Genomic DNA, 26,909 nt, shown 5'->3' on the forward strand with positions numbered 1-26,909 from the left:
AATCACAGACTGGAGACTGACCTGCGATCTTCCTGGTCAGTATGGTCCAGTTCCATACTGCACAATGAATTTACCAGCTGAGCCATTAAGAAAGCTCAAGGATTTCAGAAAAAAAGTTATTAAAATAGAAATAGATAAAGATAAACCATATTAGTACTTACTTACATTTAGATTTTATTTCCTACGTTGTAGGAGTGACTACACTTCAAAAGTACTTCATTGCCTGTAAAGTACTCTGGGATGTCCTGAGATTGTGAAAGGCGCTACATATAAAATGCAAGTTCTACGTCCTGCCGCCCAAAGACTGCGTGCTATATATGCACGAGTATCTACGCATGTGCCCAATGTTAAAAAGGTACCAGGCAACCAATATAGCTTTCAAGGGCTAAGCAGACCTTTTGGTCAGAATTTTGCATAGAACTGGAGACTGGGAAAATAATGAAGAAAAACTTGATAAAATATGCATTTATAAAGAAAGTGGTAGAACTGGTCCTTGGAATGTCCAGCAAGATGCTGGGGCCATTAATTGCTTCTCACAATCAACAGAATTAGAAAAGTTCTTATTCACGGACAGCTTACTCCTAAAAGGAGGAAAGTCAGAATTGATGGCCTCCATGCACCTTGCAGCCCAGTGGTTTCGATCAAAGTCACTGCCAAGAAACAGGCCTCCTGCCTTATTTATTTTTTAAAGGGGAGTTCCAGAAAGGGTTTACCGATGATGAACGGTATAAACGGAAACAGATAAACAATTTAGAAACAGAGCTGCAAGGCCAATAAATTAATTAAATTTCTAGCTGTATCCAACCAAAATGCCGAAGAACTTTCCCTAAAAAAGCCTCCAAATCGTTAACCAATTTAAGATATACGCAGTTAGCTGGCAATCAGTCTATGCAGCAACAGAGAGGAGAAGCCTAACTACCAGTGACCATCCGCTACAGGTGAATGAGAAATTGGGAGTCCACATGCCCCATTTAAAAGGCTTCTAACCGCTGAGTGGAAAAGTTTAGCATGTGTTGCAGTCAATCCAACAGCGTTTTAAAGAAAGAGGCACTGATAAAGATTTTGTTAGATATTCTTAATATTCATGAAGCAATTCTGCATCACAATTGGAGTTTGCACTATTATTTTGCAGGGTAAGTTGTACAGTGACTGCTGATATTTTGAAGTTATTTGTTAAGATTTTTCACAGCTGCAATTTCCCGAATGACTTGGGAAGGTCCGTTTCGCGCCAAGGGAGTGAAACTGTTTTAGTGGCCAGTAGAGGGCAGACACTACTGCTGCAGATGTCCACTATACAAGCCATTATTTTGATGGTTCGCCAATAACTCAGTGGCAAAGTAAACACACCATTATTTGGAATTTGATTTTTTTTTTTTAAGTAGATACTATTTTAAAAAAAGAAATTGAAGTAAACTCTTCATTAATAAGTAACTTAACAGATAGGAAATTTTAAAAAGTGGAAGGGATGACTCAAAAAGTTTAAAACAGCTTCCAGTACTTAAATCCACACACATAGGAATTATGCTTCAAAAGAATTTTCCTCAATGCCTTTCTTTGTCCTCATCACTGTTTCCACATTGTTAAAGATTGTCGTAAATCCACATAACAGCTAGGTTACAAAACTCAGAACTCAACATAAGGCTTCAGAACCCAATTGACTCTGGTGCCTACAGAATGTGAAAGATTTCTATAATCTGCTCTGCCAGCTAAATTTCAGATGCTGTATGACTTCCATTGCAGTCATTGATTGATCAGGAATAGAGCATGCTGCTCAAAGCATCAATTTTGTACATTTGCAATGAGATCACGTCCTACACGTCTACTTGGATTTTGTAGGAAACTTGCATAACTATATGCCAACAGAGTTTCGTTAGATTGAAAGTATTTGAAACATTTAATTGAACACACCAATTAATGTTCATGTTACCCGTGACACCACTCCCCCCCCCACCTCTCTATATTCGGTGCCAGCTTTCTACCTCCCCATCTTTTTTCATAAAGTACCTCACAAAGTTTGGCTACATCAGACACACAATAAGCAAATAGTTGTTTGCTGTAAATAACCTTTTCTTAAAAAAATGGTGTTCCAAGGTTACTAGCTACTAATTATAAACCACGCTGATGAAGACAGACATACCTTTTGAAACTAGCTATACAGCTAAGGCTCAAACAATTAATTTTTGCTCGAGTAGAAATCAACCCCTTAGATTGAAGGTACTAAAAAACTAATACCCCTCGTCTTTGATTAAGCACTATTAAGGAGCATCTTAAAGGAGGAGGGGGCGTAGAGGGGTTTAGGGAGGGAATGCCAGAGCTTAGGGAACACAAAGGAAACACCCTCATGCTGCCCATATCACACAGATGCTATGCATATTTGTGGTATCATCCCAACTATTGCTGCTCACAAGGTCTATGCCACAATTTGTTTCTTCTGTCACCAACAGTTTGCTCTGTTGCTAATAAGCCAAGGAAAAGTTCTTTGATAAGTCTAAGGCCAGCTCAGTTGGTAACAATTTTGCCCACGTTAGTAGGTTATAAGTTCAAGCCCCACTCCAGGACTTGAGCACTTGCTTAATCTAGGCTGACATGCCAGTGCAGTACTGAAGGAACACTGCACTGCCAAGGTGCTTATTTTCAGATGAGAAGTTAAGCCTATGCTTAATGGTCGTATATTGCTTGTTCTGGCAGTGGTTCAGGTGAGCACTAAAGATCCCATGGCACTAATCAGAGAGGAGCAGATTATCCCGGTATCCTCAATCGTTACCACCCACAGATTTACACACTATTCACCTCAATGCTGTTTGTAGGATCTTACTGTGTACAGTGTAGAAAGACAATGTGTTTGCATGGTTCCCAGGTGACACTAATCCCCTGGAAGCAGCATCCCAGTCCTTCTCCCCGTCCTCTTTTCGAATGGCAGCTCAATCACTTGTATTTGAAGGTTGAACTACATTCAGAAATTGATACAAAAAGGAGACCACTCATTCCTGCTGCCGTCTAATGATAGCTTTCTCACCAGCGCAATCTATGCTAATCCCATTTCCCTGCTTTTTCCCCCGCACACTAATATATTTCTTCAAGTTCTTATCTATTTCCCCCTTAAATATTTGATCTCCCTAGCTGCCCTGAGGTGATGATATGGGCTTTTGTATAACTGAGTGGCTTGTTCGGCCACTAAAATGATAAATGTATAAAGCTATAATTAAAATTGTACAACTGTATAACACAATACATGAATAATCTAAAACAAGGTAATTAGGCTTATCTGAAATATAAAAAATGTCCAAGGAGGCCCAATAATTTGATCACAGCAAAGAAGTTAGTAATTAGTCTGATCTAGATGCAGCAATCAGCAGATATCAAATTACAAGACACTCATGAGCTGAAACATTATGCTACCCCAAACTAACAACTTATGGTACCACTCCAGGAATGATTAAACTGAAGAATCTGTTTACTGTCTTCTAAGTTATTTCACAGCATAAGTAATGCACAAAAGAATTCTAATGAACTGTTGTGAGTATTTGCAACAGCCTACAGAATTTATATTTTGCAACTGCCAGTATCTTGCAAAAAGATAGTCACTGTCATTGCAGATGAATAATCAAAATCAGGGTTACTTGTTGTTCTCACAAATGGTCGCACACGAACGCAAGTGAGCAATAGATACAATGCCCATTGACCTAGGGTCTTTACATCAGCTTGTACTGGCTGTCAATACTATTTCAAGTTTTCAAAAAAAAGTGAATGGCTTTCTAACAATGGTGATAAACTCTTTCCCCCTAGGCTCACAAAGTGACCTCCAATAATCTAAGTCCTCAGCACCAATGCTGTCAGTGAGTCTGCTATACGTATTGTAGAGCGAAAAAAGTTTTCCAGCACTAAACTGTGAGTGAGTGCAACAGGATCATAGTATAACAGAGACTTTGCCATTTTGTCACTTTAAAAAGGTTCCTAGAGAACAAAGCTGGATTCAATAGTTCCAAGAAATTCATCACAAAATGTTGCAAAGAACATTTTCTTCAGACAACAGTGAAAGGTCATGCACATGCATGTAATGAGACTTTTCTGAAATCTTCTCAGGGTAGTGCAGCAATAAATCCATCTAATTACTGAAGTATTCAGAAAGAAGTTAGTACATGCATAAATAAAACAAGCATTTTTATCCGTGCATTTCTCCCATGAAAGGCATGGTTACTATATCTGTGCTCTTAACTATACAGGATATGGTTAAACAAACACTTTCCTACAGACTGCACACCCTTTTCATAATGAAAAATTAACCATCTGCCTTGACTGTCATTACTGCTGTAAATCTAGCCCCTGAAATCATTTTCCTTCCTCCAAATTTTGTGGTCACTGGAAAAAAAAATCTAGTAGATAATTTGCAATTCCTCCCTTACTGCCTTCTTCAATTTAAGTCAACCCTTAAAATGACGACTAAAATACAGGGAAATAAATGAACACTTATGGTCATTTTCAAGCAGATTAGAAACATGTTACCTGAAGCCACAAAATAAAATGCTTGTTGGGAGCTGCAGCAATATTTCAGCAGACTGTTAGTTACAAAGCAATGGATGAAGAGAATATCAGGCAACAGGAAAAAAAATCCAGCAGCAGTCTGTCAGCCTGTGTCCTACAGGGAGCAGTTCATTTGCAAAAAACCAAAAAAAGTAAAGATTTTCCTCAAAATTATCTAAGAATCAACATTATTGTTCAGTAAATCACTAAAAATGTCCTTTACAAGTCGACGGCAGCGTGCATTGTAATGCCGTGCACAGCGTTTGCATGGGTGGTCTGTAGCTCTTGCCTTATTCATTTGGTGCCAAGTGTATATTTAATCAGCGTCAGACCACACCAAAGTATGGAACTAAGCTACTCATTATAACCCTCATATGCGATTCACAGTTATGCAATATTTAAAGATTTCCATAAATGCACAGCTTTGAGTAATGTGTGCTCAGGTGCGTTTCTCAGGAATGAGCAAATGCCTCTCATTTCCAAGCAAAGGTTCTGCTGTTCAGCTGTAATTGAATCTACGGTTTACTGCATTTGAAGTCACAGCATGCAATCCAGACCGCTCTTCAGATGGCTGGCAAGAGACATTTTTAGAATGCTCATTTGGGAGAAAGTCTTCAGTACACTAATGAAAAAGTGGACGGAGCTCTCTGCTCACTGCCTGCAGCTGGTGTGTGTGCCCCACCAGTTTCCTGCCACTGAATAGCTACCGTTATGTTTGGGTGATGGTAAAAAAAAAACCATCACTCTTTTTAAAAGAGGAAAAATTGCACTGAGGATCAATGCAGTGAGACATCATCTCACCTCAAAAGGGGATTACTGATGCCTAATGCCTGTTTTTGAAACCTTGTAAACCATTTCTACAACTGGCAAATCATTTTTGTTTTCCAACACGGAACAGTGCTCCGTGCAGATACAAAACGGCAACAAATCTGAAGGGGACTCCGAGCATGCCGATGCATTTTCATTCCTAACAAAGTGTGGGGTAAGGTTTTCTTTTCCTAAAACAATCACCGAAACGTTAAAAAATGTATGGTACATGTTTCTTTTACCTATAAATTATAAAGAGTGATAGACTTGTTTAAACAAAAATTGCTATACGTCATCATTCTCAAGAACAACGTTATCTTTATTAAACTGATGTTATAAAAGTAATACTGCAAAATCTAGGTTTTCCCTTAACGACGTGGGGTTCAATAAACCGAACCACCTGAGGTGAAAACTACAGAGGAGACTAATTTAACAGATACAGAAACCGACAAGAATATGCAAGAATCATTTGGGTGATCAACAGTCACTTTCAGATACCTTTCTGCAGGACAGTGAAACCTCATTGCTGGTAACATTAAGAATCTGAGCCTTCCCAAATGCAAACGAATGACATGCTTTCCACTGGAGCGATGAAGGCTTAAAAACTGACAGTAGAAAAATTTCTATGAACTGGAAATTTCTGTGTATGAGTCTTATCTGCCTTGATTACATTCATATAACATTTCCAAACCTGCTGCAAGATTGTCCAACAACGAGAACGTGCTATTGTGAAAGAAATGTGCAGAATCTTGCAGGAGTTGTCATTTTGAAAAGGACTGTACACAATTGACTGAGAAAACTGAAGGTGGAAAAAAAAAAGCATCCCCTAGAACTATATCATCTTAAATGTTCGGTAGTGTGTTATTACTTGCTGCAATAAAACAGTGTTTTATATATTTTTCAATCAGCAGACAGCTGCTGGATTACTGCTGAACACATTCACTACAAAAATGGGCATCTCTGCCATCACTGAAGCAGAGGAAGTGAGAATTCAAGGAGAGAAAGAAGACAGAGAGGAATCTATTCTTGCTCTGCTGGGAATAATAGGAACAATCCTAAATCTGCTTGTGATCATCTTTGTGTATATCTATACTACACTCTGAAAGCTCACACATTGGTGAAAAGGCAATAAGCTACTACCAAAAAGTTCTTCAGAGTGCATCTGTTTAACACGAGGTCTGCTCAAACAAGCATTATCCAACTCCCAGAAAAATCAGTACTTCACCATCTGACTAAATAACTTACATTGACAATGTGGAACTCCTACTTTCAGTCATGTCAACTGGAATTTTGTAACAAACCAATACAACAAATGAGCATTACACTGAAAACCATTCATCACTGGGCATATGCAAAACAAAATGAAAGCAGGTGCCAGAAAAGGATTAATATACCAAAGTATGTGAACTACAGACAAGATTGTGATATTTAAAAATGCATACAGCTTGAAGTTTGAGAAAATACACATGTGCATTAAAACAGAAAATCTGTACAAGGTTTCTCACAAAATTTGTCTGCAGTGTTTGGGTTCTCAGCATTTGTTGCTGGGAATGATTGCAGCAAAAAAAAGAGGATAAGTAAATGGCACAATAAAAGTCACTGAAAACATTGCTTTTAAAAAATATATAAATGTCCATAAATGGCATAAACCTATTTTGTTCATTAACCTTGCACAATTTTCTGTTGGGGACAAGTCTCCTGTATTCTGCTAAACTGCTGGTTGTAACTTGTCATTTATGGCAATTTGATAAAACTCAAGTGGCTAAATTAGCCAATAACTCAATTCAACCTTAAAAATGTTACAGTTACATTATGCCGTGGTCAATTTTTAAAAGGTGGCCAGTCAAAAGGCCTACAATTAGATTCATAGAAGTTACAGCACAGGAGGAGGCCCATCGAGCCCATGCCAGATGGATCTCACTTCTAGATTATACCTCAATAAAAACTTAATGTAAACATTTTGTGTGTCTGTGACCAAATATTAAGGAAGTAGTTAAGCAGCTTTGTGATCTTGATGAAGCTGTGCACTTTTGAAGGTAGCTGTTAGAGGAGTTATGTCTAGCAGGGGGAGGGGAGGATACAAGGACTGAGTAGGGTGCCCCAATGATTGATGTTGGGATACTACTGTTTCTAACTTTGACCAATTTGTGTTGGGGTTTTGAGTCAGTCATTGATCCAATTTTTAGATGATACTAAACTAGGAAGGGTAGTGGAATCAAAGCAGGCAGCTTAGAAATTACACAATGAGTTGGACAAGTGGGTAAAACAATGACAGACACATTTAATACAGACAAATGCAAAGTATTGCACATAGGAAGGAAAAATGCACAGTACTCCGTGAATGGCATTGAAACAGGTGAGAATGAAGTTGAAAAAGATCTGGGAATGTTAGTTAACTCAACACTCAGTATCCAACCAGTGCAGAGCAACAATCAACAAAACCGATCAGATATTAACCTAAAGAGCCAAAACAGTAGAAGACAAGTCAGAGGAAGTCACGCTTAAATTGTACGGCGCTCTGGTCAAAGCACACCTTAAGTACTGGCCACCAACACACAAGGGAGATATTTAAGCACTGGAAGCAGTGCAAAGAGCAGCATCAAAGCTGATCCCTAGACAAAGATCTGCATTAGGAGTAAAGACCAGAGAATCCAGTGTTTTTCAGTTTTGAAAGGAGACATCCAGGTGATCATCTTAGAGGGGTACAAGATAGCAAATGGTATGGGAAAGGTAAATTCTGAAAATTATTTTATCCTACGCTTGCCATTTAATTTAAAGGTTCACAGTTTCAAACTAGTAAACAGCAAACCTAGAACTGATAGAAGGAAGTTCTTTTTCACAGTGATCAACACATTGAATGGAATCCCAGATAGAGTCGTGGAGACAAGAACTCGAATCATTTAAGAACCAACTGAATATGATGCAAAGGTGGAACTTTAGGTTCTTTCTGACTGAATTAATTAAGACCGGCTGAATAGCCTTCCTCACCTGCAATTATCTTGTGATCAAGTCACTGTAGGTAAACGCAACAACCAATTTATGCACAGCAAGATCCCACAAGCAGCAATGAGATAAATCTGTTCTAGTGGCGTTGATTGGGGAATAAATGTTGGCCAGGACTCAAGAACTCCCCTGTTCTTTGAAAAGTGCCTTGGGAACTTTTATGTTCGCCTGAGAAGTTAATGGGGCCTCGGATTAATGTCTCACCTGAAAGACAGCACTCTGACAGTGCAGCACTCCCTCAGTGCTGCACTGAACTGACAGCCTAAATTATGTACTCCAGCCTCTGGAGTGGGGATTGAACCCACCATCTCTGACGGGGGCGAGAGCGCTGCCAGAGCAAAGGCTGACACTTGGTAGCAAGGTGAAGGGATTTAAAGTGGGAGATTGAGTGTAGGGCCAAGATAACTGAAGGGTCTGCCTCCAAAAGGTAGAGTGGAAGGAAGGTGTAAGGGCTGAGGTGAGCAATGTTGCAGAGGTGGAAATAGGTATTTTTAATGATGGATAAGGTATGGAGTCTGAAACGCAGAATACAAATTGTGTAAATATTTGCTAGTTTACACAGCTCTAAAGCAGATGATGATCTCATATCACTTTTACTTTCAAGACTGCTTTCAGAGGCAAGTGTATCATCAAAAGTAACACGTTAAATAAAATGCTACCACTGCTGTCAGAGGCATCAAAACTTCTCAAAGAGGAGCTTTTAACTGGTGCCTATGTCTACTGGGTGCAGCTGGTGGCCTTTCAACTACATAGAATTATGTGAAATTTAAGCTTAATCACAGCCAAGCTAACCTTCCGGCCCACCTTTCACACCAATAATGCTCTTTTAGCATTGCTGGCATTTAAGGGCCTTTTCTCCCAATATCAGAAATGCTCTTGGCTAAACTGGAAAAGTAACGATTTTGAATTTAACACACGTGCAGTAGTCAATTGCCAAATCTGCCACTCAGTAGGAACAGGCGAAATTAGTCAGCAAGGGAACCATGTCATGTGCACTGTAATACAAATGGGGTGTCAAACCTGAATTTTAAAGAGGTCATAAGTGTGATTGATGCAACATAAAAACACTTTTATTTTTGGAGGTCAGCTGATTATTGGAGCTTGCGTTTATTTGGAGCAATGGTGAGATTGAAGTTGTGTACAAGTGCGGGGAGAGAACTTCAGTTAAATGCAATCTAAATAAAGCAAGTGGTATGTACAAATCGGTCCTGCAGATACGCACCTCATTTTGAAGCAGTTTCTACATCTTTAAACCTTCTAAATTTGAGAAGCATCAGCCTGATTGAATCGCTTAGTTCTGAGGAAGTCTATTTGTTAAACTGCCAAAATATTTTGCAATTTTTAATACATTTGACAAAGGTTAAGAAATGCTTGCAACCATTTGATTTATCTTCCATCAGCTTTTAATTAATTCACAAAAATAAAATTAAATAGTTGCTACAAGGATAAGAACATCTGAAGTTGTGTTACTTAAACATTAGTATTTGCATTATTCGTCATTTTTTTCTATTGAGGGATTTGGCAAAAGGATTTGGCTGAGATCAGAGGGGCAACAAATTTCCCTTTCCCAATTCTAAAATTTATTACATAGCATTTTACAGCACAGAAGCAGGCCATTCGGCCCAACCAGTCTATGCCAGTGTTTATGTTCCACACGAGCCTCCTCCCATCTCACCCTCTTCTCTGTAGGTACTGACACTTTTGACATTAATGTGCAGATTCTACCAAGATTTCCACAATTCTGATTATGTCTGCACTTATATAAAAAGAGAAAAGCCCCTCAAATTCTTGAAATTTCATCAACAGAAATTGTTGGAAATATACAGGTCAGTCAAATGTGGAAAAAGAGATCAACCCATCAGAAGCGTTAACCTATCTCCTCTCCCTATCGATACTGACTCACCTGCTGTGCATCTCCAACAATTTCTGTTTTTATGTCTGCACATTCAACTTACAGCACAAAGGTGCAGGACCACCCTGAACTGGATTTCTTTAGATGAACCCTCCATGTGCCAAATTCCTAAATATTCATACATAAATTTAAACTATAAGACAACATTACGCCTCCAATAATACAAGGAAGAACGAGAATATCTTTAAAGAAAATGGTGATCGCAAGGTTTTAAATATCCTTTGCGATTATGTGTTTCATCGTTAGTCCCCTCAGGAAACACTACGACTGAATGTGGCACATGAATATTTCATCGACTGAGGCTGTGCACACTTAAAAGCATTAGTAAGTCCTTTTCACAGCATGAAGACTCTAATTAGCTGCTACTTAACCATTTTTACAGGGAGATGTATGCTCAATGGGCAACTTAGCATTTTATGCAAGCTTGGAAAATCTACTGGGCACTGAAACTTACTTAAAACAAACAGAAGTTTAATGAGAAACAGAATGTCAGCAGCATCACTGCCACACAGAATTGTATATCAGTACAACAAAAATGATCTATAATTAATAGAATTCTAATGTCAGCAGCAGCACCACTTGCAGGAAAAAAATCTGAACGTGTAACCTTATTTCTTTGTTTTCATTTTCTCTGCCTGCCCCCCACCCCATTTCCCCAAGCAATTCCCCGACTGCTTTGTAGCTGCTCACTGCCCACATAACAGCTTCCTCTTTGCCAGGTTTCAAGATCACAAGTTAGATTAGGAAGGCCATTTGGTCCATCTTAGTTCATCCATCCAGAAGTTCGCTAAATTCTCCATATTTCAGCATCCAATTGTTTCTTCAACGATTCCAGGTCATTCACCTCCACTACTCTTTCTGGGAGTCTATTCAATACATTGACTATTCTTATTGTAGAGAAAGATTTCCTGACAAGTCCCAAATTAACCTTTCATCAGTTTGAATCTAGGTCCCCACATCCTACTTTAATTATTTAACAAGTTTTTCAGTTTCACTTTTTTCTTTCCCTTGAATATAAGATTGCCTTTCAGACATCTCCTTTCCAGACTGAAAAGCCCAAGTCTCTGCCATCTTTCTTCATAGCCCAGACCTTTGACACTAGGGAATCAGCCTCATTGCTCTTCCCTGCACTGCCTCCAGTGCTTGAATATCTCCTTTGCATCTTGGTGACCAGAAACGGACACAGTACTCAAGATGCAGTCTGGCCAGAGCAGTGTACAATTTGGTCACAACTTCCCCTGACTTGTACCACATAGTCAGAACAGTAGAATACAACATTCAATTGGCTTTGATAGATGGAAACATAAAATTACAAAGGGATATTGATAGATTAGGTGAATGGGCAAAACTGTGGCAAATGGAATTCAATGTAGACAAATGTGAGGTCATCCACTTTGGATCAAAAAAGGATAGAACAGGGTACTTTCTAAATGGTAAAAAGTTAAAAACAGTGGATGTCCAAAGGGACTTAGGGGTTCAGGTACATAGATCATTGAAGTGTCATGAACAGGTGCAGAAAATAATCAAGGCGGCTAATGGAATGCTGGCCTTTATATCTAGAGGACTGGAGTTCAAGGGGGCAGAAGTTATGCTGCAGCTATACAAAACCCTGGTTAGACCGCACCTGGAGTACTGTGAGCAGTTCTGGGCACCGCACCATCGGAAGGACATATTGGCCTTGGAGGGATTGCAGCGTAGGTTTACTAGAATGATACCCGGACTTCAAGGATTAAGTTACGAGGAGAGATTACATAAATTGGGGTTGTATTCTCTCAAGTTTAGAAGGTTAAGGGATGATCTGATCGAAGTTTATAAGATATTAAGGGGAACAGAGAGGGTGGATAGAGAGAAACTATTTCCGCTGGTTGGGGATTCTAGGAGTAGGGGGCACAGTCTAAAAATTAGAGCCAGACCTTTCAGGAGTAAGATTAGAAAACATTTTTACACACAAAAGGGTGGTAGAAGTTTGGAACTCTCTTCCACAAACAGCAATTGATACTAGCTCAATTGCTAAATTTAAATGTGAGATAAATAGCTTTTTGGCAACCAAGGTATTAAGGGATATGGGCCAAAGGCAGGTATATGGAGTTAAATCACAGATCAGCCATGATTTTATCAAATGGTGGAGCAGGCACGAGGGGCTGAATGGCCTACTCCTGTTTCTATGATTGCTGCTCTCCACTGGTTGCACACATTAAGCATCGAGCCTACTAAAACTCCAAGATCTCTTTTGGCTTCATCCGTAGCTATTTGAACACCACTTACAATAAGTAAAAATCTAAACCCTAAAACAACCTGATCAATGCACCCTAAACCTCTCATCTGAGCCTATTAACCAAGAACACTAGCTGGAAAAAAACAAATTCTTGGAAGCTGGCACCCTCTGCATCATTACTACATTTTGCACCGTTTATAACATTTCAAGGATATAGAAACTAAAACAGAAGAACTTACATTTAAAAAATGGATTGGATTATTTTATTTTGCAATAGATTTGCCAGAGTCAGTTTTTCTTTTATAAAAAGGTATTAATTATAAAGCACAGCTACAACAGGCAAACAAAATTTCACTGACCAGAACAGATAAATTACAAGTGCCATTAACATCACTCCTCACCCAGATTACACTTTTTCAAAAGACGTACGTAAGTAATTAACGCACCCCAGAACTACAGATGAAACATAGTCAATATTTTCCCTAGTACTTCAAAAATGATTAATGTATAGAATTTAATGAAAATACATAAATATTGAAAAGACACTTAAATCTCACCACTCTCTCCCACAACGGGCCAATGCGTTTAGTTGTAAAATTACATGCAACAAAGATGACTAATTTCCCTCGTGCTTTGAAAATTTAGCACCATCCCATTTTTCAAACTCATCCATAGGTTGACAAATAGATTTACCTACCTAGCATATGAAGTGATTATTAAGCACCACACATTAATTATGCTCAAAAGATCAAAATGGTACGGAATCTGGCAGTGCAGCATTCTGGTTAACCAGTGATACTTTAGCATCATAACTGCTAACGTCAGTGCTGGCTTCGATGGCAGATCTGTGTCGAAAATAAGCACCAAAACCCTGTGGTTGTTTTCGGTCAGTGCCTCCAGCCGCCTGGCAGCAAATGTTTAATATCATCACTGGTGGTGTTGGTCATCATATTTTACCTAAGACAGGCTGGGTTCATCAGTGTAGGCCAGCAACACTTGAGATTAATCACCTGTATAGACCTTTGCAACCAACAGAAGGCCCTGCAGCCAGAATTAGTCATTAATTGTGACCTTTAAACAACGTCACAGAGAGAGGCTAGTGCCAGCCAGTCCTTTAAGACACTTTTGAGTGAGGTATTAGAGAAGACACATACACTGGTTTCGAACAATATGGCCTTTCTGGCTGTAAGTAACGTGGTGCATATGAATGTTCTTCAGGTGTGTTTGGGGGCAGGAAAAGCATCTAGAATATCTGGCTTGCCCCCTCCACAAGGTGAAGGAGGAGTGTGTGGTACAGATACTCCATACTTCTGACAAATTTCTGGCTACTTTGAGGCGCACTACACTTCCAGAACAGTACAAACTGGAGTACAAGTTATAGTGGATTATAAAATACACTTAATTTCAAACTTTGAACTTCAAAAAATGATAATAAACATGAGGCCACTACAAGACATTCTTCAAGTGGACAGTAGTTTTCTAACAGACAATTTGCAAGAGGCAAACCAAACAAAACACTCCCCCTCCCTCATATTTGAAAACTAATTTTACCCATGGCTTTTAAAATGCAACATGAAGAAAAAGGAAGTTTCAAATATAATGAACTTTAAAAAGCATAGCAAAATCTACTAACTGTCTGCAAAAAAAAGCCTAGTTCCATTATTTGATCTTGATGTATTAAAAAGTTGCATTACTTTCAAATGAGATTTTTTTTAAACCTCATTTGCTTGTTCACCTTCATGACAAACAGACGTCAACAAGGCAAGCATTGTTAAAATACCAGTTTCATTATAGACATGCTTCTTTAGTACCCTCTGCAACATAGCTATTTACAGCGACCATCAATAGACTGTCTCTGCTAATGTGTTTCAAGACTCTTGTAGCACATACTGCATATTAACAACAAATGACTTGATTAAATCTGTAATTGTACCCAAAATTGGATTTTCTACTATAAGGATTGGGACATTACACCGCTGAGGAGTGAATTAAAGCATAAATGACTTACTGCATGTTAAAACAAGCTGGAGGGCCCACTATCTCTCCAGAGGTTAAGCAACTTAAAATTTGATGGGTTGGTGGGGGTGGGAAAGAGAGGGAGAGGGGGAACCATCCTTAGAAATGCTTCACAATAGAATAACCTTTTGGCTCTATGGTCATTATGAAACTACAAAGATCTAGAAGCCCCTATGGAGAGAACAAGCTACCCCTATATTTAAGTTGGCTGATTATGGTGTTCCGAGCATTTTTAAGTAGGTTGAACAAGCAAGAGGCCAGTGGACTGAGAAGCCGCAGTGATCGGATGGAATTTGGACTGAACTGCATTGAGATAAGTATAGTTGGCTTTAAGCTATGAACATATGAAATTGACAGGCAGGAAAAGACCAGCTGGTCCATCAAGCCTGCCCCTTTAAGGTCATTTAATATAGCTGGATAGTGGAAACTAAGGTGTGTAACTTGTATGAAATGGGAGTTTTTAGAAACTTTGCACACCCAGGACAACCACAAGTGCAATAAGCATCTCTAGGTGAACTTGGTCATGCTCAAAACGTTACTGTGCTTGAGAAACAGTTAGAGGCATGCTGTGCTGTACAGGAGGAGCAAGGGTCCTTGGGATACATATGATGAGGTGGTCACCCACAGTTAAAGAGGGAGAGAAAGGAAAGCGAGCGAGCTATATAATTATAGGGAATAGATGGATTTTTCCTGCAGCCATAACTGGGTGTCCCAAATAACCTGTTGCCTCCCAGGTACCAGCGCAAGGGAGTGCGAGCAGTCTCAAGCTTCAGTTGATGTTGAAACCAGGGATGTAGGAATAAACAGGATAGAGGTGTTGCAAAGGAAGCTTGAGGAGTTTGATTTATAAGGGTAGTAATCTCAGCAGTACTCCCAGTGCCACACACTGGGACAGTTAGAGAGAAGCAGACTAGCCACATGGTGCAGAATGAAGTTTCAGATTTCTCAGGCAATGGGAGCAGTCCCGAGACAGAGGGAAGGTCTACAGGTGGGATGGGCTTCATTTCAACCAAACCAATACCAACGTTCTTGTGGTGGGAAAAGCTTGCAACTATTATGGGGATGGAGAGGCACACCTCAGAGCATATGGGCTGGGGTTAAGCATAAGTACTGTAAGGAGGCAAAGTAGAATAAAATAGCTTGGGGTGGAATAGAAACTAGTTTAGGGCAGATGAGAGAGATTTAGGGCAACAGAAGAGAGAGATTTAGGAGAAAGACAGTGAAGGAAAGAAAAAAAATGGAAGGGTAAAAGGTACCAAGGATATGAATGACTCAGGGTTGCAGTGTTTATATGTAAAGTTCAAATTGGCTAACCAGAAGCACTAATTAGAATGGAGACAAGAACTCTGGAATCATTTTCAAAACCAATTATATGCTGCACTGGGGGAACTTTAGGATCATAAAGATGAACATAGATAGGCTGAATGGCCTTCCTCAAACATAACTATCTTGAGAGATAGCATCAGTTGAAGAGTTAGGACCTGCACAGATGCAAAGACCCATATGGCCTCCTTTTGTGCTGTAAATTCTTTGAATCTGTTCTATGATTTTTTTTTTCTATAAGTAGAATTGATTCCAGGATTTAAATCCTGCATGCTACAAGAACCTATTTGGACTGAAGCTCAATCTGTGTCTACACTTTGTAGCAACATGGCTCATGCACAGTATTTGTACAATGGTAGTAATTACATTGAGGATTATATTAAACTCAGAGTAAAGAGCACTAGCTATCCAGAAATGTATTACAAAGCACCAATTTTCATGAGCTGCAAAAGTAAAGCTTGGAGTATAAAAATTATGTAGGTACATAAAATAGCATTAAAAGACATAGTACCACCACTTCGTAGAAGAAACTTAAATTACATGTAAACTTTTGGAGTCTAACTGAGCAAGATATTTCATCTTGTGGGAATTGACAAAAAAGCAACAGTTCAGCAGCCCTCAAATACATTGAATGTTTGTCCACTAAGTTTAGAAGATTTGCTAAATATTGCATGACTTGACTTCTGTTCATCATTTATTTGGTCTAAATTCTAATTTACAGACCATCTGGAATATGTTGTACATTAGTACATCCAGTGACTCTGACAGAGCCACTGCAACGTCAGCTGCAGAGCTCTCCTCTCTTTCTCGCCCCCCCCTCCTCAAATAGCAGAACTCAACTGAATCTAAAATCAAGTTATTTTCCTCAACAGTCAGAGCTCCTGAATAACTTGTTTGTAGTAAAAGTTTAAAAACATGCTAGACATCAAAAGTATTCCTATGATATAGAACTCTCGTAAAACTTTCTGCAGTTACCCCTTTTTAAAGCTAATGGTAATAGAGGAAAACTGTTCAATGAACAATGATTTTAATGAGAAGTGGATTTGACTGTAGAAAATAAGTAGGCATAATGCAGTGCTACAGCAAGCCTAATTTCCTAATACTTACAAGTTAGAAAGTCACACGCACTGCATCAAACAGACAAGTTGTTCCAAAAAGTCTCATACTCTTTCTCCATGGTTACCACATACCTTGAATACATTTGTTAACTATGGCATACTGTATGGTTCTTAATGTTTACCACATTAACTAGCTGCACTGTTACAGCTTTTTAAAATTAATTCAAATGATGGCCAGAACAAATAAAGCATATAGAGTTTATCGGGGTGGGGGGGGGGGTTAAAGAGAGAAGAGACAGTCGATGACTCAAGCTACAAACTAAGCTGTTAGACCATTAAGATCAGCACCAATGAAGAACCAGGAAAGAAACTGAGTTTTATAGTATAAGCGATGACTGGAGATATCAGTCTGATCTCATTCCTTGGTGTTTTCCAAATTTGCAGTAACATAGAAGCATTATTATTTTGGTCATTTGGTATCGTTACATACAGTGGAAAGCTGCATACCTTCAAATTCTAATGTCAAACTGAACAGGACAGTAATGTGGCACTCAGCAACAGTGAGTGACTATAATCAGTGAAAATACCCCACCAAACTTCAGCAGGATCCACTCACTTTATATCCAGTTTTGCTAGGTCAGCATTTATTCAAAAGGAAATGTGCGACAGAGAATTACCCTAAAAACTGGGAGTAATTTCCACCTCCTCCCCCCCCAACCTAGATTCATTTCAATTTCTCTTCCAAAGTTAGTGTTATCTCAAGCCCAACATGCTAGTCATAATTCATTTCTAATCTGCCTATGTACTGGTGCAAAATTTAGGTGATGTCAATTTCATAACTTGAAAACAGAACACACAGGGTGTAATTATGCTAATCACATGAATTTGGTTAGACAATAGGCACTAATTCAGAACTTGTGATGATTTTTATGTGAAAGCTAGTTGAAGCCAATATTGACAACTTTTAAGAATATACTGTAACAGAAGTGCAGGGTTTTAGGGTATTAGTGTCTCTTCAGCATTGCAACAACCACTTTTGAATGAATTACTTCATCGCATGTGACCAAATTTCACAGCACTCCGCCCTAAAGATAAAAATAAAGTTTCGAAAAGTCTAGTCAACTGAAATAGAAACCAAATCAGTTTACATTAAAATTGGAAAACATTATAGAACAAAAATGCACCAAACTACACCATGCTACACAGCTGACTCAGCTCATCAGCTTTCATCAATGAAAATAATAACCCAAGTGCTCTGTCACTCCCTCTCCTGTAGTGCTGTCATTAGCCAGTATAACTGAATGCTCCCTCCTCACACTCTGCAGAAATGAAATTAGTACTGTATCAGCAATGCAGGATAACAGGTATAAACTTACAGCCTCAGGCTGCCATCCCCAGCCTGCTACAAAGGCACTTACAGGAACCCAACTTGAATCACTGCATACAAACACATTCACTTGCACAACTGCAAAATCTGTTTGTGACTCAGCAAGTAAACAATAAGTCCTTAGTTTAATCATCTTTGTCTCCTCTATGATCCAATTTTTGAAAACAGTCGTAAAGTCCAGTACAACCTAGGTATAAAAATATCACCTTTGTGTATCCATAACATTTTTATACAAATTGTGACACCGAACACTTGATTTGGCCACTCGTAGTATGTGGTCGGTTGTATTGACTGCATAAATTGGTCTGCGTAGCTTGTTGCACAAACAAATGAATAATCTGCTCTAAATACTTGTTACACAAGCAAGATGCTTCACCATCACTAGACGGTTTTAACAAGAGGTTTCGGATCACTTCAAAAATGAACATTCTTCCAGGACTCGGGCATCATGAAGTAAGTTTTCACTACAAAAGGAACCAACACCCTGACAAGAGTTAAACTGAAGCACACCACACCAGATACAATTGAAGACTGTTGTTATGCATTACTCTTAATCATTGTTGCTCTGAAGAAACCAAGTACAGGCCTATCCACCTACTCATGCTAAGGCAAATTTCACCAATACTCATAAGGCACAAACTTTTAAGTAAAAATCCATGATCCCCACGATCAAAGCTTCATATTGATATCCAAAGCACTTTCAAGGGTAACCAAACCCACATTTAATACACAATTTTATTGTTGCTACATACCCGAGTCATTCCTCAAATAGGATGACATGGCAGGAATAAGACAGGATTGGCTGAGCAGCTCCACAAGTACTGACGGAAGGGCATTATTGTTCTGTCCTCTGCTTTCACCAGGCTGTACATCTCCAGATAAGGAGCTGCCCCCAGGATTTATGTAACTGGCAAGAACCTAAAAATATAACAGATAAACAGAACAAAAATTTTAATTTTAAGTGAAGATTAGACATTGATTGATGCCTCATTTTCTCCCATCTCAAAAAAAAAATCAACCTGAAGTAAGATTGCTAAAATGTGTTGCAGGTAATATTTTTTTGATAATGCTGCATCTGTCCTATTTCAACTTTTGAATGTCAGTCATTCACAAAAGGATCAAATCTAAAAGCATCATGGTCAATTAGCTCTGTGGTCTGGCACAAAGGAAAACAAATGACATCCAAACTGACTGCTATTAGTATTAGTGATAAAACACAGAATACTGAGGTTGTGAACAATCTGGTTCAGTCTGAGACAGCAATCAGGGAGGAGGAAGTAGTTGGGGGACAAGAGCCAAAACAAAGGCTTCAATCTTCCCAACATTTAGCTAAAGGAAGTTACAGCTTATCAAGGCTGGATATCAGAAACAATCTGACAGAATAGAGGCAGTGCAATGGTCAACAGAGATGATGGAAACGTATAGCTGGGTATTATTGATATACATGTGGAAGCTGACCTCATGTCTGTGGATGATGGCACCAAGGGGATACATGTAGATGTGGAAGTTGGCGGGGGCGGGGGGGAGGTAAGGACAGATCCTTAGAGAACTTGAGCTTGTGGTGCAAGGATGGGAAGAGAAGCTATTGCAAGAGATGCTCTGGTTACAATTGGATCGGAAAAAAATGAAACCAAGCAAGGGTAATCCCATGGAACTGGACAACAGTGGAGAAAGATGTGATAGATTGTGTCAAAAGGCTGCAAAGAAGTCAAGGAAGGATAATGCACAATGATCACAATCACAGGGAGTTGCAGGAAGGGTGGGCACAGATCTGGGAGGTAATGGCATGTTCAAGAGCCTTAAAGAGGAAAATGAGGTTGGAGATAGGACAGAGGGTTCGAAGGTGGGTTTGATTTGAGGAGAGGGATGATGACGACAGGAATGAATGCTTGGGGGGGGGGGGGGGGGGGGTGCGGAAACAGTACCCGAGAGGGATCCACTAACAATAATCAGCTAAAATTAGGGTCAGGAAATCAATGGAATCAAAAGTGGCTGGGTTCTATAAAGGGTGGGCAATCCCCTAAAGCAGGTTATCACCCAGTTGGCAAAATTGAAAATTAACCCCATGGTCTCTATCTTGGAGACAAAGAAATCCATGATCTCCTCGCACTTGCTGTTAGAGGTGAGGGTGGAGGGGGCAGGGCAGAGGGGTTTAAGGAGGTGATTGGCAGTACAGAAAATGCACCTAGAGTTATCTTTGCCCTCCAGGATGATCCTAGAATAATGGGCCATTTTTGGCAGAGGACAGCGAGGCCCAGTAGAGCTTGATGTAGACAAGTCAAATCTGGTGATGGATGACTAAACTAGTTATGCATCAGGTATGCTTAAGTTTGTACCTTTTGGACTTCAAGAAGCTTGAAGGGCTTACCTAGTATGTGAGAAGCCCAAGAAAGAAATCACTGCTGGATCTAGTATTGGGAAATGAACCACAGCAGATAAGAGAAGTAAGTGTAGGGGATCATCTAGGCAATAGTGATCATAACAGAATAAGGTTTAAAATAATGATTGAGAAAGACATAAGAAAGACAAAGACCCCAGTAATAGATTGGAAAAAATTCTGAGGGGAAGAGAATGGAACTAGGGCAGGTAAACTGGGAAAAAAATTGACAGATAATTCTACAGATACAAATTACAAAAGAAAAATCAAGAGGGATAGGGACACTAAGCGATGCATAAGATAAACACACAGGTAACGATAGTGAAATGGCAGAAATATTGAGTAGTTACTTTGCCTCAGTATTTATCATGGAGATTAACAAGGTGGGCAGGACATTAGAAGAAATCTTAAAAGATATTAAAACATTCATGATAGAAGTGAGGGGAGAAGAGAGATAATCAATAAACTGATCAAACTTAGGGAGGATAAGACTCCTGGTCAAGATGGATTGCATCCACGAATATTAAAAGTTAGGGAGGAGATAGCAGAGGCGCTATTACACATATATATGGCGGACAGCTAATGTGATTCCTATATTTAAAAAAAGGAGCTAGAACAAGTCCAGGGAACTATAGACCAGTTAGCTTAATGTTGGTGGTAGGAAAGATAACAGAATCTTTACTCAAAGATGTAATAGAAAGACATCTAAAGAACGAAAATGTAATAAAAAGAGTAGTCAGCGCGGATTTCAGAAGGGAAAGTTATACTTGACCAACTTTATTGAATTCTTTGAAGAAGTAACAAAGAATAGACAAGGGTAATGTAGTCGATGTAATATATTTGGATTTGCAAAAGACCTTCGATAATGTACCGCATTGTAGACTCATGACGAAGGTCAGAGCTTGTAGAGTCAGGGGACAGGGAGCAGAATGGATAGCAAGTTGGCTACAAAACAGAAAACAGACCGTGGAGGTTAAGGGTAGCTACTCAGAATGGCAAAAGGTGGGAAGTGGTGTTCCACAAGGATCGGTGCTGGGACCACTGTTGTTCACAATTTACATTAACGATTTGGATTCGAGAATCGGAAGTACAATTTCAACATTTGCGGACGACACCAAATTGGGGGGTGTAGTTAATACAAGGGAAGGATGCATCAAAATGCAAGAGGGCATTAATAAACTTGCAGAATGGGCGTGTAATTGGCAAATAAATTTCAATATAAGTATGAGGTGGTGCATTTTGGTAGGAAGAATAAGGAGGCCACATACTGCTTGGATACCAAGAGTCTAAAAGGTTTATAGGAGCAAAGATATACAAATCACAAAGTAGTGAAGCAGGTTAATAAGGCCATAAAAAAGGCAAATCATGCATTAGGGTTCACTTCTAAAGGGAGTGAATTGAAAAGCAAAGACGTTATGTTAAACTTGTATAGAATCTTGGTTAGACCGCACTGAGTATTGTGCACAGTTCTGGTCTCCATTTTACGGAAAAGATATAGAGGCATTGGAGAAGGGGCAAAAAAGATTCACAAGAATGACACCAGAAATGAGAGGATATCCTGATCAGGAAAGGCTGAACAGGCTGGGACTCTTTTCTCTAGAAAAGAGAAGGCTAAGGGGTGACCAGATAGAGGTCTTTAAGATAATAATAGGGTTTGATAGGGTAGACGTAGAGAAAATATTTTTATTTGTGGGGGAGCCCAAAACTAGAGGTCATCAATATAAAATAGTCGCTAATAAATCCAAAGGGAATTCAGGAGAAACTTCTTTACCCGAAGAATGGTAAGAATGTGGAAAGCGCTACCACAAGGAGTAGTTGAGGTAAATAACATAGATGCATTTAAGGGAAAACTATATAAGCACATGAGGGAGAAAGGAATAGAAGGGTATCCTGATAGGGTTAGATGAAGTAGGGAAGGAAGAGGTGCGTGCGGAGCTTAAAGGCCGGGATAGACCAGTTGGGTCAAAAGGCCTGTTTCTGTGCAGTAGTTTCGATGTAACTCGATGATGCCATGGTGGAGGCCATACCAGGGGGAATAACCAGGATAGGAGACAAATCATGATACTAGGATGTAAAATATTTATATTTTGAAAGATAGAAGGGGTTGAGTACTGAAAGATGGCAACTCAGATTCAACAATGCAGAACAACAAATCAGTCACTGCTTACCTGCAGAAGACAGGTCACATGCTCCTCCTCCAGCCTCTGCTTGGTTAGGGCTTGTTCCACATCCCAACCTGATGCAGTAGAACCTGTTCCAAAGCCTGTACCTTTGGCCCAATATAACTGCTGGTCTTCAGTGGAAGAGTTTGTGTGTGTGTTGGAAACTTGTGGCTGTTTTTTTTTAAAAAATGAAAAATTTAGATGCTGGTCGCTAACTAAAGAAGCAATTGCAGTCTATACAAACTCAAAAATGTATGCATAAATATACATATGTTTACATATCAGCACAAGATTTATTCAGGGTATATACACATTAGCAGTCACCCCACCAATCCTACTCTTTGATTGACTCTTTTTTCTTTCCTTCAACTCAACATTGAATTTATTTTCTATGGGAAGCCCTGATGCGAATGTCAATTGGATCCAAACCTGTCCAGCCTACTCAAGAGACCAATACTTCAATATTGCAGTTAGCAAGCTGCCTGATTGTCTATTTTAAATGTAAACCATAAGAATTCCTATTGAGTTTCACTTCCTATAGGGTTAAGTAAACCTACAATCTATGTAAATCTGTGTATAAAACTTCATATACACATATTAGCTAGGTGAAAACCAATACATGAATATCAAGGTGCAACCTAAATGCAGAATGTAATGCGCCAACACAACAGTCACTGTACTTCAATACTAATTTGTTTGTCTGAAGCCTCGAGACATTTTGATGCAATAAAGGTCTATATAAATGCAAGTATTTACAATGACATTTCCAATAATTGGAAACTCCAACCACAGTTCTTAGAGGCTCAAGATTAACACTTTTGTATCAAACTTTGAAATTCTTTTCCTGGAAATTATACTTAGTAACAATCATGTCCCTTGCCAACAGAAGTATGAAATAAAAACCGAACCAATGCAACATTTGGCTCCTGTATGCCACAACTCAATCTATTTTGTGGGTTTTGCAATGTTAAAGTCCTGAGATATGGTAATGACTGACTATGTTTGTTTCTAACACCTTAAACCATGGCAAAGTTAGAAACAATGTCTCTGTTAACCAAGAAGCACAGCTGCAAGCAGCCCATTGTACCAACTACCATTAACAGTTTTAAGGGCTGCAGCAGCAATGTGGCCCCTCAGTTTATTCACAAAATTACCCTTCAATTTCTAAAAGAACAACAGATAAACCAACATGAAGTAATGCATGAAGAGTTTATGATTTTGAAGACACAGAATTCATAGCAAAGGCAAGGTCCCTGCAGAACCCTCTAAACTGCAGTAAGGGCAGGAGTCGGAGTGCTTTGATTATGCAGTATATGGACATTTCGTTTGGCCCAATATCTTTTTCTCATTCTTGTCTGCACCGCAAATTGGTCAGTTGTTACTACCAAAATGAAGTACTCAAATATACAGCAGGGAAGGCTTTACATTTGAGTTGAGAGAATACTCAATTACAGCCATAGCTAAAGCCATTTGGAAAAGTTACATAACAGGATCAACAATCATTTGGAGTGAGTAATAAAAAAAAAATCAAAAAACTTACTATCCAACAAACTGCAAATATATTATCTATAATTATGAATTCAAGAACAAATTTAAGCAGATGCAATTTCAATCTTGAGGTTTGGACATAAACCCTTCACACACTTCAATCTGTTTTTAAAATCACTATTTCCAGTGAAGAGCTATCCCTTCATATTAGGTCACTTGAACAGATGTAGTTAAAACCTGGATTTAATACATAACCTTGGGCTGAGCTCACCTCTGTCTGGTTGACACGTGCATTGGGTACTCTTGGGGCATGGTGGCTTAGTGCAGAGAGGCAAGCCAGGATAAGATGAATTGCTCCAATCTCTAATGCCATCCGCCTAAGGAGAACGCCATCATCGGTAGTCAACGGTGTGGTACTGAATAAAGTGCACAAAACATGAAATGGAAGCGTGGGAAGAACATTTGCTGATGGGGACTGTAGGATGTGACCTAAAAAGAGGGAAAATTAAAATGATTTAAAACTTCGTTATTCTGACTCGATGCCCAACAAAAAAAAAAAACTATTTCAATGAAAATTCCTTTTCAGGAAATGGAGTTTCTATTATGCAATTTGTCATCCACATTCATACAAGAACACTATGCCACCGAGTTTAATTTACTCAAAAAAGCTGTTCCCAACACAAATCTGTTTTCATAAAGACACTGGTGCATTCTGCTGATTACAACATGCAATTCTGTAAGAGTACTAGTGACTGTATGTATTGGAAATCTGTATGTTTACATTAGCAATGTAAGAGTAAATGAAAAGCAACAAAACTATCATATTCAGTGAATGTGAATCTCAAGTTTTACTTACTGCCTTCGCCATCATCAGTTACTCCTAATACCAATCTTAGCAAGCACTGAGCATGTTTCCTTTCTTTGAGGAGTACTTCTGCATATCCTGGTAAACGGAGGAAGAGTCCAAAGGCTGCGAGAGAATGTGCTGGTATGGGAGACATGGCAGGAACTGTCGATTTGATTGGTGGTGGCTCTGCAGTTATGGTTTCAGGAGCCTCGTAGACTAACTCACCAGACTGTTCTATGGTAACCCATTCAAACTGTTCATTGTCCTTCGGCTTTTCTTGTGAAGTGGAGGTTACCACTGGAGCACTCACCTAAATAAACAAACAGAAGAGGTCAAATCTTAACTTCAAAAATATATATCAATTCATCTGTTGAAATTGTAGGCTCTTACAGAATCCCCAGTTTTCAGGCTCTGGGTCAGTAAGAACCTGCAAACTGGACTCCAGCTGATGACTGCCCCAGCAGCTAATTAAGTGAATACTGTCCCTTAACATTGTTAATAAATTTAATAGCAAATTATTCACACCATTTTGAAGATTCAGTTTGCTCCATTTATGCCCCCAACCTCCCCCCAAAAATGAGTCTGAAGTTTGCCCAGGTCAAGTTTCTTCATTAACCAGGTATACTGGAACCTAACAAATGTCAACAGTTAAATCCAAAGCTCTGGCCTTGTCCAAGAAATAATTGTTGAACCCAATCCATAAATCATATTGGTTAAAAAAATATTAAAGCTGGAAATAAATTTTATTCATAGTTTTTATTAAATTGACTAATTAAATTCTTTCATTAACAACTAAGCAAGCCAGAAGTTACTTAATACAATCTTTCAGAACTGCAGTTCCTTAGTTTGCAATGCACTTGAACGACAGTGGAGGAGTCATTCTAGGTTCAGACTGAGCATTTGATAGCCCAAGTGTCCTTGAGTAAACAGGTATCAGTAAAGACAGAGGATGGTTGGAGGTGGTTGTGGAGCACAATATGTTTAGGAACTGAAAACGTGTAGAAAAGTAAGAGTACATCATAATAATGTTAATATTGTTCAGATATTTACAATAGCTTGGAGATGGGCAAGGACAGAAAAATCTCCCCATGAATTTCGTCAACAAAGTTTTGGGGACGAGGAGAGAAGAAAAAATAAAAGTCTGTTGCCTCGAGGATCAGAGCAAGAGGTTTTAGAAATGAAGAAGCCACGTGGGTATGGGCAGTGCATTATTGCTACTGTGACAGAAAAATTATCTCAAGGCAACAGCTGTTTATGAAGGGGTGGGGGGGGGGGGGAAAAGAGAAGACCCAATAGATCAGAACACTAAAGTAAGGAATATGAAATGAATGAAGCAGTAATTAGATGGAGCGAGACTTGGGTTTAAAAACCTGTAGATTGTAGGAGAAAGGAAAAACTGATGGAGGTGAATAGTTTCACAATCTGTTGAACAGATATCGAACAAGATTTTTAAAAAAACTGACCCACAGGGGATCATTAAAAATTGTTTCCTCCACTGCAGGTAATCATACAATTCAGAGCACAGCTTTAACAGTCCTATAATTTTGCAAAATATACGGATGATTGGAAGAACTAATTTAAATCAAGAGGTTCAACAGACACGACAGGCTAGGGCAGCAAAGCTTCATTCGTTTGTGGATGCCATCTGGATCCAATTAAAATTACTGCACTCAACACTTTTTTAATTTTCAGATCAATGCTGACAAACGTAGTACTGAAATTACATTCATTGAAGACTGTCTACAAGGCAAGAGAAAAGTCACAAGATTCCAGAAGGCTCAAGGTTATAATTC

General features: G+C 39.0%; 1 protein-coding gene across 1 annotated transcript in view; it reads right to left on the reverse strand.

The window, feature by feature from the left end:
- Positions 1-26,909, reverse strand: part of birc6 (baculoviral IAP repeat containing 6) — a 199,698-nt gene that overhangs the window by 35,859 nt on the left and 136,930 nt on the right. The window contains exons 62-65 of the mRNA XM_067988688.1: positions 25,126-25,426; positions 24,541-24,758; positions 22,788-22,952; positions 18,995-19,160 (exon numbers count right to left, since the gene is read on the reverse strand). Of these exons, the coding sequence (XP_067844789.1) occupies positions 18,995-19,160; positions 22,788-22,952; positions 24,541-24,758; positions 25,126-25,426 (850 nt within the window). The remainder of the gene's footprint in view (positions 1-18,994; positions 19,161-22,787; positions 22,953-24,540; positions 24,759-25,125; positions 25,427-26,909) is intronic.

Source organism: Heptranchias perlo, chromosome 8 (assembly GCF_035084215.1).
Source record: "Heptranchias perlo isolate sHepPer1 chromosome 8, sHepPer1.hap1, whole genome shotgun sequence".
Lineage (NCBI taxonomy): Eukaryota > Metazoa > Chordata > Chondrichthyes > Hexanchiformes > Hexanchidae > Heptranchias > Heptranchias perlo.